At 40.0% G+C, this 13,995-nt stretch overlaps 2 protein-coding genes across 5 annotated transcripts in view; one reads left to right on the top strand and one right to left on the bottom strand.

Annotated features, from left to right (window-relative positions):
- The window catches only part of pde8b (phosphodiesterase 8B), a 73,317-nt gene that overhangs the window by 11,233 nt on the left and 48,089 nt on the right, over positions 1-13,995 (bottom strand). For all 4 annotated transcript variants that reach the window (XM_065243915.2, XM_065243914.2, XM_065243917.1 and 1 more), the window contains exons 15-21: positions 9,752-9,809; positions 9,083-9,212; positions 5,059-5,257; positions 4,553-4,770; positions 4,333-4,471; positions 4,083-4,250; positions 2,181-2,310 (exon numbers count right to left, since the gene is read on the bottom strand). In XM_065243915.2, coding sequence (XP_065099987.1) covers positions 2,181-2,310; positions 4,083-4,250; positions 4,333-4,471; positions 4,553-4,770; positions 5,059-5,257; positions 9,083-9,212; positions 9,752-9,809 — 1,042 coding nt within the window. The remainder of the gene's footprint in view (positions 1-2,180; positions 2,311-4,082; positions 4,251-4,332; positions 4,472-4,552; positions 4,771-5,058; positions 5,258-9,082; positions 9,213-9,751; positions 9,810-13,995) is intronic.
- On the top strand, positions 528-1,775 carry LOC135721324 (olfactory receptor 52N5-like). Its single transcript, XM_073812619.1, has 2 exons — positions 528-1,176; positions 1,306-1,775. Exons 1-2 carry the CDS (start codon positions 738-740, stop codon positions 1,773-1,775), a joined length of 909 nt encoding a protein of 302 aa, XP_073668720.1. The 5' UTR covers positions 528-737.

Below are 13,995 nucleotides of genomic sequence, written 5' to 3'. Positions count from 1 at the left end.
GAAAGGACTTTCAAATCGTAAAGCTACCAAAACTATGGCATATTACTGTACAATTCTTTTAAAATGAGGAATTTAACGCATTGTATTGTATACCCTTTTTATTTATTTAATTTTGTAAAATATCTTTTTTATTTATATTTTCTTCTTTAAATTGTATTCTTTTTACTTTAAATGTTATTTGTAATCTTTGGAGTAATTTAAAATCATACACAGCCATCAAAAGCTGATTGTAGACAAATTCTTCTCTTGGGGTATGTTGATGAAATAACAGAAAATATTGTGTGTGTGTGCAATGCACATATAAAATGGTCACATGAAGTAAGATCTATTCAGATGTGAGGTCAAGAGAACAGTAAGTAGGGATGCAAGCTTTGTGCCAATACAGAGACTATTATTTAATGTGACTGCAGGGTATCAGTAATTTACATTGGTAAACAAAATTATAGGAAAATTATGGGAATTTTATGTTGTATTATCAGCAACCACTAAATATGACTTGTTCACTGTGAAAAATATTGTGTGAGAGTTGCTATCTATGGCAAATATTCATCCTAAATAGTTTAATATTTTAGTTGTTTCTTCAAAGCTGATTTATTTTGTAGCTGAGGATTTTTCTCAAAAAACACTAAGTTCCTCAAGAAAACAAGCAGCTTCTTAATATGAAAATTCTGGTTCTTTCTGTAGTATTGTATGTATTTAGTATTAATCAATTATATTGATTTTTACGCCTAAATATAATGTTTGAAAACATACTTTTGCTACATGCAAAGCATTATAACATGATGTGGTTATTTTGCAAATGTCTCACTTTATCTCTCTGCTCACAGATGGACAACATGACATTCAGATACAACATACTCTTAATGGAGGGTATTAAAGTTACACCTCAGTCCGGCCATATTGTCTTTATTCTTCTTTTGATTGCATATGTATTAATAATGATATCTAACATTGGAATTTTGATTCAAATATCAACAGAGAAAAGTTTGCATCAGCCCATGCACATTATTTACTGCAACTTACCACTGAATGAGATACTTGGGACAACTGTTATCATTCCACGCTTGCTGAAGGATATTTTATTGGATCCCTCTGCACGCTACATCACATACGTGGAGTGTGTTAGTCAAGCTTTTTTGGCACATTTGTATGCAACAGTAGGCCATACTGCGTTGATAATCATGGCATTTGACAGATATGTGGCCATATGCAATCCATTACGATACTCATCGATAATGACCAGTAAAATGATTGTAAGATTAACAGCTGGAGCCTGGGGTGTTGCATTAGTGCTGGTGGGAATTCTGCTCAGCCTGACTATACGTTTGTCTCACTGCAGATATGTGATCCAGAATTCCTTTTGTGATAATGCTTCACTATTTAAACTGTCCTGTGAAAGTGTGGTGATCAATAATGTTTATGGATTAACTTTTACTGTGCTTTTACACACCTCTTCAATGGGGACTATGTTCATTACATATCTTAAAATAGCAATGGTATGCATAAAAAGCAAAAACAAAGCAATAAACAGCAAAGCCATTAAAACCTGCTCAACTCATTTGGCTGTTTATCTAATAATGATGATTTCTGGATATGTCACAATATTTCTCCATCGTTTCCCTGAATACACAGACAGTAGGAAGACTTCCAGCATAACCTCTCTTATATCTCCATGCTTGAATCCCATAATATATGGTTTCCAAATTAAGGAAATAAGACAGATGATTTTAAAACTTTTTAAAAGAAAAAAAATAATTCAAATTCAATGTAATTAACAAATGCTAATTGACTAATAATTGTTATATTGTAATAATAGCTGGAAGCATTAGTTACAATACATGTTGTTTATCTTTCCCAAACTTCAGCTCTTTTCTACTTTTACACTAAATATGGTTTTGCAGACTATATGGTTATTGTTGTCTTTTTAGATAAAATGTTTAATGCTCACACATTTGGATAAAATTGTCTGACAAAATGTAAATGTAACTGTTGCAGTATATGAACACAACATAAAATCATATAAAAAAGAATAGACACTATAGACAATTGACATTCAACACTGTAAATCTGCTTTCTCTTGTACTGTATAATAGCAACTGCAAGAGCATGGGTTTGATTCTCAGGGAATGTGTGTACTAATAGCTTCAGCAAAATTTGTAGAAGTGTTTATGGATATTTACCATCCCAGGCATCAAACATGTCCGTGATGAAATAGTCGATGAACGAGATCTGGGATTTGGGAATGCTGCAGGTATTCCGATCAAATACTGGCATGACAACCGGCAAACCCTGTCTTTTCTCTTCATCAGTCTAGAAAGAGTTTATAGGCACAGCGGTAATTGGTTGGAGGAAATAAGAACAAACAGATGTACACAACTGTGACAAGAAGACATCAGAATTGAGCTTAAATGGAAAAAAAACATTTTGTTTTCATAAAATATTAGATTTTTTTGCTAATGTAACCAAGGTTAAGCGGATGTGAAAACAATATGAACCAATCACAGCCCACTTTTCACCAATCTAAGATATATTTAACAATTTTTTTTTTACATAAGAAACATAAAAGGTAAATGTTTGAAAGATGTTTCATGTACTTTTAAGTAGCTGGGTTTCCATCACACAAATTTTATGTGCAAGTATAACATTGGAAACAAGTGATGGAAATGGCAAATTTCAAATAAAATCCCTTAACTTTTTCTACGCCAGCGTTTTATAAAAAAGTTGCCATCCAGTGCCAGCACTTTCATGATTTTCACAAAAGTTTAATGCCTTCCATAAAATTTTCTTCTTTAAAAATATAAACATACAATATATCAAATGAAAGAACAGACCTTCTGTTTTAAAAAAAAAACTGCTTTCATTTGTTCTCTTTTATCACCTCTCAAATACAGAAAGGTTTCTTTAAAAATATAAAATTTTGAGCAAAAAGCTGAAATAATTGCCTTTTTTGAAGGACTTTTGATAGAGATCAGATTCAGAGCAATCCTCAAAACATACACGGATTTTGAACTATTTGCCCTAAGGGAATACTTCAGGGTTTTATAATTTGGGTAAGGGCACCACCTGCTGGATAATAGCGGAAATACCGATTGCGAGAAAAAAATCGTCATTGGCAGGGAAGCGCTTTCTCTTACTTGTCTCGTCAACGGCGGAGAAAGAGTTAATTCCCAAAAAAAGTTTCTAAGCTCGCTTGAGATGTTTTTTACAGAGCCCCTAAGGGGACATGGAGCAAAAATTAAATGAAGTTTAGTTTTGCGTGCACACGTGAAGCCATCGTGTGCACACGTGAAACTATCGCTTATAGTTTCATGTGCACATGTAAAACTTACGAGTGCTCACGTGAAACTATCGTGTGCGCACGTCAAACCATTGCGTTTAGTTTCGCATGCGCACGTGAAACTTACGCATGCTCACGTGAAACTATCGTGTGCACACGTCAAACTATCGCGTTTAGTTTCGCATGCGCCATGAAACTTACGAATGCTCATGTGAAACTATCACGTGTGCACGCGAAACTATCACATGTGCACGCAAAAGTTTAACAGAAAAAAATTCTGCACATGAAGGTTTTGCATGAGCACATGAAAGTTTCACGTGAGCACATGAAACTAAACTTTAGATTTTTTTACTCCAATGTCACCTTAGGGGCTCGTTAGGTTTCTGACTAATAGGAGATGGAAATGCATTTGTCGAATACATTGTGAAGTAGTGAACATTAAACCCAAGTAACTGATTTTGCCTCTCCTAAATATGGGGCTTGACATCGTTGCAATGCCCTTGCTTCTAGCGTCTGCATCAAATATTCTGTATTTTGTTTTCTGTGCACAGCATTCAGTTTGTCAATTACACTGCTAGTAAATTTATAAAAATCAGTTCTAAATGTATAGTCAAATACATTTTCAAAGCGTGCCTTGTTTTATTTACTGTTGATTACTAGGTTACCAATACCATCGAACAACTTGATGGAAACGCACCAAATTCGCATTTGTTTTTCTTTATTTGCACATTTTGAAAAGATTCGCTTCACGTTTCGATGTAAACCCAGCTAGTGACAGGTAGCATGTGTGGTTCAGTATGTTTACCTGTGCAAAGTACTCTTCTGAAATGCGTCCAGCCCATTCGATGCACAGCTCCAAAGGCCTACAGGGATTGGCCACGTCGGCGCATTTAATCAGCATCCGTTTAATTAACAAGCGATTCTCAGGTGAGTTTCGGATACTGGCCTGACCCTCACAATCGCTGCCTTCACTCTGTGTTACGTATAAATCAGCCATTTAATGTTAAAAAAGCACATACAGCATAAGATACGAAGTATGGTAGTGTGTATCTTACATTAGAGCTTGTCTCCTCAATAGCGCTCATGGGTTTGTTGATGCTGTTTACGAACTTATTGACGTGTTCGAAGTGCCGTGTCATTTCCGTAGCCAACACCATGTCTATTATGGCTTGCCGTAGGGTTCGAAACTGAGTCCTGCGTAGAAAGATTAAGTGCGTGTTTATTACTGCATTAATTTGTTACATGTAAATGAGTGAATGTGGACGTAAGTGATACCTTTCCATGTTTTTAAAGATGTTGCACTTGCTGTCTCGTACAGTCAGTTGAAATGCCAGCGCGGCGTGGTGACTCTCTAAGACGGCTGTGTCGTTGTACAGTATTGCCAGCTCGCTTCCCGCGTTACATAGGAATGAGTTGGTGCGACCGGGGTGGTCAACGTCATGGACCGTCGCCGCTAACAGCGCCGCAACCTCATCTAACTGGTCAAGACCTCCCTTTAAACACAGCACAGATAGATTTGGTTAAGAAAAGTGACCCCGCCTGTGAAAACCCAAAGTAAATGTTTTCTACATAAAATCATGCTACACAATGTAAAGAACATTCTGCGAAAATATCACCTTGATATCTTTAATATTTAGTTCAATTTGAAATCAATGATTGAAATAAAATTTTGATGCTCTTAATCTCATTTCTAGAAAATCATCTGTCCCTCTGTCCTTCCCAAACTCAATTTTGGATTGAGAAATGTCTGTAGCATTGCTGCGATTGGCTGTCAGGATTACCTTGACTCTGTCCTTGCGCAGGAAGTAAGCGGTGGCGTGCAGAACATCTGCAGCGTGTGTTGAGTTGTGGTAGGAGTTGGATGCGTGGTAATTTGCCTCGATCACTTGCAGCCAGGAGCGCAGCGTGGCTTCTGTGCAGTTCAGAAACTCACACACGCCAAAATCAGTGAAGACCTTCAGACCCAGATATGAGAGTGGCCTACAGACACAAGCAGACACACACATTAGAGACACACAATCTCAGATAGACCAACATGCAGACATAGACAGACAGACGGACAGACACATGCAGACACAGGCAGACACACACATTAAGAGACAGACAAGCAGACAGACACAAGTTTCAGACAGACAAACATGCAGACATAGACAGACAGACAGACAGACAGACAGATGCAGACACACACATTAGAGACAGACAAGCAGACAGACACACAATCTCAGAGAGACAAACATGCAGACATAGACAGACAGACAGACAGACACATGCAGACACACACATTAAGAGACAGACAAGCAGACAGACACACAATCTCAGACAGACTAACATGCAGACATAGACAGACAGACAGACACATGCAGACACACACATTAGAGACAGACAAGCAGACAGACACACAATCTCAGACAGACAAACATGCAGACATAGACAGACAGAGGGACAGACACATGCAGACACACACATTAAGAGACAGACAAGCAGACAGACACACAATCTCAGACAGACAAACATGCAGACATAGACAGACAGACAGACAGACACAGGCAGACACACACATTAAGAGACAGACAAGCAGACAGACACACAATCTCAGACAGACAAACATGCAGACATAGACAGACAGATGGACAGACACATGCAGACACAGGCAGACAGACACAGACAAGCAGACAGACAAACAATCTCAGACAGACAAACATGCAGACATAGACAGACAGATGCAGACACAGGCAGACACACACATTAAGAGACAGACAAGCAGACAGACACACAATCTCAGACAGACAAACATGCAGACATAGACAGACAGACAGACAGACACATGCAGACACAGGCAGACACACACATTAAGAGACAGACAAGCAGACAGACACAAGTTTCAGACAGACAAACATGCAGACATAGACAGACAGATGCAGACACACACATTAGAGACAGACAAGCAGACAGACACACAATCTCAGAGAGACAAACATGCAGACATAGACAGACAGACGGACAGACACATGCAGACACACACATTAAGAGACAGACAAGCAGACAGACACACAATCTCAGACAGACTAACATGCAGACATAAACAGACAGACAGACAGACAGACAGACAGACAGACACATGCAGACACATGCAGACACACACATTAGAGACAGACAAGCAGACAGACACACAATCTCAGACAGACAAACATGCAGACATAGACAGACAGAGGGACAGACACATGCAGACACACACATTAAGAGACAGACAAGCAGACAGACACACAATCTCAGACAGACAAACATGCAGACATAGACAGACAGACGGACAGACAGACACATGCAGACACAGGCAGACACACACATTAAGAGACAGACAAGCAGACAGACACACAATCTCAGACAGACAAACATGCAGACATAGACAGACAGATGGACAGACACATGCAGACACAGGCAGACACACACAGACAAGCAGACAGACAAACAATCTCAGACAGACAAACATGCAGACATAGACAGACAGACGGACAGACACAAGTTTCAGACAGACAAACATGCAGACATAGACAGACAGACAGACAGACAGACAGATGCAGACACACACATTAGAGACAGACAAGCAGACAGACACACAATCTCAGAGAGACAAACATGCAGACATAGACAGACAGACGGACAGACACATGCAGACACACACATTAAGAGACAGACAAGCAGACAGACACACAATCTCAGACAGACTAACATGCAGACATAGACAGACAGACAGACAGACACATGCAGACACATGCAGACACACACATTAGAGACAGACAAGCAGACAGACACACAATCTCAGACAGACAAACATGCAGACATAGACAGACAGAGGGACAGACACATGCAGACACACACATTAAGAGACAGACAAGCAGACAGACACACAATCTCAGACAGACAAACATGCAGACATAGACAGACAGACAGACAGACAGACAGACACATGCAGACACAGGCAGACACACACATTAAGAGACAGACAAGCAGACAGACATACAATCTCAGACAGACAAACATGCAGACATAGACAGACACATGCAGACACAGGCAGACACACACAGACAAGCAGACAGACAAATAATCTCAGACAGACAAACATGCATACATAGACAGACAGATGCAGACACAGGCAGACACACACATTAAGAGACAGACAAGCAGACAGACACACAATCTCAGACAGACAAACATGCAGACATAGACAGACAGACAGACAGACAGACACATGCAGACACATGCAGACACACACAGACAAGCAGACAGACACACAATCTCAGACAGACAAACATGCAGACATAGACAGACACATGCAGACACACACATTAAGAGACAGACAAGCAGACAGACACACAATCTCAGACAGACAAACATGCAGACATAGACAGACAGACAGACAGACACATGCAGACACACACATTAAGAGACAGAAAAGCAGACAGACACACAATCTCAGACAGACAAACATGCAGACATAGACAGACGGACAGACACACACATTAGAAACAGGCAAGCAGACAGACAAGCAGACAGACACACAATCTCAGACAGACAAACATGCAGACATAGACAGACACATGCAGACACACACATTAAGAGACAGACAAGCAGACAGACACACAATCTCAGACAGACAAACATGCAGACATAGACAGACAGACAGACACATGCAGACACACACATTAAGAGACAGAAAAGCAGACAGACACACAATCTCAGACAGACAAACATGCAGACATAGACAGACAGATGCAGACACAGGCAGACACACACAGACAAGCAGACAGACACACAATCTCAGACAGACAAACATGCAGACATAGACAGACAGACAGACAGATGCAGACACAGGCAGACACACACATTAAGAGACAGACAAGCAGACAGACACACAATCTCAGACAGACAAACATGCAGACACATGCAGACATAGACAGACACACACACATTAGAGACAGACAAGCAGACAGACACACAATCTCAGACAGACAAACATGCAGACATAGACAGACAGATGCAGACACAGGCAGACACACACATTAGAGACAGACAAGCAGACAGACACACAATCTCAGACAGACTAACATGCAGACATAGACAGACAGACAGACAGACAGACACATGCAGACATAGACAGACAGACGGACAGACAGACACATACACACACATTAGAAGCAGACAAGCAGACAGACACACAATCTCAGACAGACAAACATGCAGACATAGACAGACAGACACATGCAGACACACACATTAAGAGACAGACAAGCAGACAGACACACAATCTCAGACAGACAAACATGCAGACATAGACAGACAGACGGACAGACACATGCAGACACACAGACAGATAGACACCCAGACACAAACACAGGCAGACACATAGACAGATACGTGCACAAACACAGGTAGACACACAGACAGACACATAGAGAGACAGACAAGCGACAGCTCCAGCTTCAGCTCCACGCAAAAATGTACAGGTCACATTGTAAACACAATAAACCACATCTTGTTGCCATCATGATCAAATTAAATATGTACAGGTCTAAGTTGCATACAGGACAAGCCTTTTTACCATCTTTACCAAGAGTACCTGTCCGTTAGTTTGGTGAATCATTCAGCACATCATTGCTTTTTCAAATAACAAATAATATTTGTTATCTAGGTTATTTACAGATACGTTAATGAAGTTAAGTGACAATATGTACAACGCAGCTAGTAGTTTTACGTTAACGTTCTCTAATGTTAATGCTTATCTACTCTCTCTCTCTCTCTCTCTCTCACCTTTTGTGTGTAGCTGCTTCCAGCTCCAGGATGTTAAATTCCCAATATTCTTCCTTATTGAGCAGCTCTGCGATGGAGGGCGGGACGTCATTTAAAGGGACAGGCACCGGCAGCTGACTCTGACTCATATCTGAGAAATCAAATCGGTGTCAATATGTTGTCAGAAATACAAAGCTCATCATTTTGGTAATAATTACATTTTGTGAATTTAGCAGATGCATTCAATAACATCTCAAGAGTTTTACTAATATAACTGAGTAAAACCTAATATTAAGCAGGAAGTTCAGATTTTATCCATCAGGATGAATGGATTGATAAAAATAAAAAATCTTTCCACGCTTGCACAGCTTTAGTAATATCGGCACACATAAAAGCTGTTCAAAAAGCAGAAAAAGTTATAAAACCGTTTTTTCTCTGTAATGTAAACAGATAAACAGTTATAAAATACAACTAGGGAAATTTAACAAAACCAGGATCCATTTTGAATTCTTTCTGGCTAAAAATTGTTTATTGTAAGAACAAGGTCAAGATCTCACAAGGTTTACGACATGAAATCCCCGTTGTTTACTTTCCAAAGACAGAAACAGTCTCTTGAGATAATTTCTGCCACGGCTGGATTATAAGAATTGGCGAGGTTATGCCCTGGCCATGTTGAAGGTTAGCACTTACTGTGTAATGCGCTTTTGGAGAAGACATATTCATTCCCAGACAGCCTTCTGAGTCCATCCTGCAAGAAGAAAGTTATACATCAATATATCAGACTGAAGCCACAGAGAGAAAGACTTCAGGGGAGGAGAGTGAGAAAGTAAAACATTTGTTTCCAGCCAACATAATCATGACAAACACACTTTAAAACAGCACTACCGCCACAACCCATAACTCACGCCCACATGTGTATGCGTGCTCTCACGAGTTAAAGCCGTTCATCGCGACAGGAGGATATTAAACATGCGAATAATATTTCCATTTTCAAACAGACTCATCCAGAACTAAAAACCGAACTTTACATGGATAAATATTTGACACACACATACTCATACACATCATCTCTGTAACAACCCCAGCTGCTCAGATACTTTACTGGATAAGTTGACCTTTTACTTCTTCCCAGCTCTTGAGATCTACACATTACATCCGCTCGACCTCCATGTAACAGAGAAACATTTTCATCATGGCTGTTCATTTGCATATTGATTACATCTGTTGCATGTTCATCAGTCTGTGACATCTGATTACATATCGATGCAAAACATATGTGGATTTCGATAGTCCACTTTAGACGTCAACTACAAGTCAATTTAGTGCTAACATTTTATTGTGATGATCCCCCAACAGACATTCTTCTGACTATACTGGAAGTAATTTTGCAACTACATGTCAACATATTTTACAAACCCTAACCTCTTCTATCCTGGGTGCCAGCCGAACTTAGCCCCGTCCACAACATTTCAGGAAGGGAAGTTCGGTCTGGAGTCGCTCCGTTATGGCGCTGCTATGCTCGAACAAAAATTAATCGGACCAATCAAATTGTCAGGGTGGGATTTATACGATGATGGGCAGATGATCAACAGTAACGTAATTAACCACATCACCAAAGAGCGCTTCTGTTGAATCTAGGGTGGCCATTTGTGCCAGTTCCGCCGGACACATTCCGAACAGGTTTTTGGGTGCGTTCGACTGCATACGTCATCAAGGTTTAATATTTCGGTTTCAACTTCAGAAAAGCAAACAATACATTTCAAGGTAAGACTGAAACTACAATGATTGTATGTCTTAAAAGAAATAAATCATAATTTTCTAATGTATTTTAACTGAAATGTGAGAACCTCGATGATGTATGCGGTCAAGCAACGCGACTTCCGGAGAACGAATCAAAAATCCTGTTCGGGACGTGTCCGGCGGAACTGGCACAAATGGCGACCCTAGTTACAACAAAATGGCTGTCGCTGGAGAATAGATATGTGAAGATTCTGCCATCGAGTCTATTCTTGAAGATATCGACAGTGCATTAATTTTAAAAGAGGAACATGAACAAGGCATTTGTTGATCGAAAGATATTTTTTCCGTCCCTCCTACGGGATTTGGCAAAAGTTTAATTTATCAGCTGGCTCCGATGGTCACAATAAGAAGATGGGAAAATGAAAATAGGTAACTCGGCGTGCACAACAACGTGGATTTAACTAGCGGTCGTTGCCAGCTCCTTTTCGGAAGCCCGTGGATGAAGATCATCTAACTTACAAATGGTAAGAGATAGTCGGACTGTATGACTTAGTAAATAACTCACAATGTTGTGATATGAATGAAATGTTGTAAACATAGTAGGTGTCGATGTACGTTCGCTAACTCAGACTAAGTACAATGATAATGTTACTCTCGTCAACATACGTCACACACTCGGTTGCTCTGATTGGTTGTAGGTCTATCCAATTGAGTGCAGAGAGATTTTTTGTCCTGGTTCGGTTGAAACACGCCCCCATAATCAGAGCCCAATAGAGCAGTATCAGACTCAAATTCTGACTAGAATTGAGTTTGACAACGTCAGGCTAAACCCCTTTCCTAACCCTACCACTACTGTAGCAGTCTAGTAAAGGGGTTACTAAAGTTGTGCGTAGGTCTTCCGGCGTAGCCTCAACGACGTAGGCTACGCATCGGTTTTTATAAATACTTCTGCGCCGTCGACGTGCAATTGTACATGCAGACCGCTAGTGGGCAGTATCCACGCTTGTAACCCACAGTAACAGTTTCCCCAACTTGGCCCATCTGTGTTCTTACCGTTACAAGTGGGAAAGCCTATGAAGAAATGCAATGCAGATTTTTTTTACCTGACGGGAGGGGTTCTAGTGGACTAATCACAGCGCTTGCGGTCCTTGTAGAACGGATGTGTTGTTAAAAGTTTGGCCAGCTGTGCATCAGGCTACGCATAACGTACGCCGTAACTACAGAGTTTTTAGCATGTGATAACGTTGTTTGTGCCGAGGCGAGTCTCTGATGGCTTCTGACTGGCTTAACGGTTAGGGATATATCGCCTTCTGTTGGTTTGGCATGCTCTTACAGCACTTCATATCGGGTTTTTGCGTGCTTGTATGGATGCAGAGATTTTTTTTTCGAACTGTTTATAAAAATACCCATGTATGTGTGAACTAGGCCTAATACTCGTATGAGAGTTAGTTGACATAGTTGAAAATTAATGAGAGTTATGGCGCTTTTCCATTGCATAGTACCCCAAGGTTTGAGTTGGGTTAGCTTACTTTTGGGGGCTTTTCCACTGGGTGCAGTACGTAGTAGCCGTTACTTATTTTAGTACCACCTTGGCTAGGGTTCCAAGCGACCTGAGCTGATACCAAAATGTGATGTAAAAACACTGTAGATCCCTGAATGGTCTGAGACAATCGTCATTACCAGTGTCGTCCCTATAATGTTAAAGATTTGCTTTACCTTCGTGCTAGCTTGCGCTGTCTCCAGTAAACCTGTTGTCATCTGTGCTTTACTGTAAGTTATGGGTGTGACTAGACACTTAATCCACGAGACGAGACAAAACACTAGATTGGGTTCACGAGAACGAGACGAGATGATATTTTTACACTTTTTAAGAAACCCCTTAATGATAAAATAAATGAATAAGAAACTGAAATCACATTATTTTTAAATGTTTTAACTAATCAAGGACTGGCCTTAACAATTATTTTGCTAACTGATAATGAAGTAATTTGTTATTTTGGGGTAATAAAAATAGACCCAAGTGAGCAGTAGCATTTAAAATTACATAATAACGAAGATGCAATAATAATTGGTTCAAATAAAGTATTAAAATAAAGTAACATTAAACAACATTTTGTGGCCTTTAAATAAAAAGCATTATGTATGTATTATAACAAATGACTACAGGGGGCGATAGAGGACTGGTCTCGCGGACACTGTCTTCACTTTCACTTTCACTTTAGACAGAGAGAAACGCTTATTTTTGGTCAAACAATGTTTAAATCCATATTAATATTTAATATGTCCATTTCTTTACACTAGAAATGATACAGCTACTGTCATTTTTGAGCAAGAACATGCAGACATTAAATCATGTAAACTCTGTGTGAGGGTTTAATCTGCTGAGACTTCACATCTGACACTGATCAACAGACAAACGCAACGCGTCTCAGACTTCACACGAGCTCCCAAATGAACATTATTGGAAACCTAAACAAGAAAGCAAACGCAGTAAAAGACAAATATAATGCATGCACTGTAAAAGTGTCAAACAGAAAGCTGCATCCTCCGGAGGTTGCATATGCAGCCAGCACCTCCACCAGAAATCTTGCGAGACACATGTAATCTCGCAAAACACATTTAATCTCGCGAGATCTCGTCGCACGAGATCTCGTCACACCCCTACTGTAAGTTCCCAAACTCCCTTTTAGCGATGAAAAACATCCACAGGTTGAAAATCAGGAACACCGTACCATTTTTTTCTAGACTTGCAGTTTGTAGCGGCACATTCCCGACGCGCACGTCCGCATATATGCTTAAATGCAACTTAAATTAGGCTCAGGGGAGCGCATCGACTGACGCCATGTGTGTTTATACATAAACTGTCATGTGAGATAGAGGTAGTGATAAATGCGATGTGCTAACATCTATTTGTGGTGGTCAATTTTAATTTTGTGGCAGACTGAGAAATAAATAAATGTATGGGGATAGCCTTCCAAAAATGCACTCATTTGTATGATGTCAAAGTGCAAATATAACGACACGCCTATAATCCCTCCCACTCCGAAGTGTTAATAAACTTGATGGAAAAGCTAACCAAGCCAAAGTGAGGTGAGCTGACCCGACCTAAACCGTGGGCTACTATGCATCGGAAAAGCGCCATTAGATGACTGGTAGTTGCTAATAGTTAGTAGAAGGTCTGTAGTGGACTATTG

Source organism: Paramisgurnus dabryanus, chromosome 18 (genome assembly GCF_030506205.2).
Source record: "Paramisgurnus dabryanus chromosome 18, PD_genome_1.1, whole genome shotgun sequence".
Taxonomy (NCBI): domain Eukaryota; kingdom Metazoa; phylum Chordata; class Actinopteri; order Cypriniformes; family Cobitidae; genus Paramisgurnus; species Paramisgurnus dabryanus.
Note: the sequence above shows the minus strand (reverse complement) of the source record. Positions and strands in the feature narration are given on the sequence as shown.

What these genes read in the sequence shown, in the direction of transcription:
- LOC135721324 (XM_073812619.1), top strand. Translation starts at nt 738, where the DNA reads ATGTTTGAAAACATACTTTTGCTACATGCAAAGCATTATAACATGATG. An exon ending in AGTAGGCCATACTGCGTTGA is followed by an intron (nt 1,177 to 1,305) that starts TAATCATGGCAT and finishes TGGTGGGAATTC; the next exon opens with TGCTCAGCCTGACTATACGT.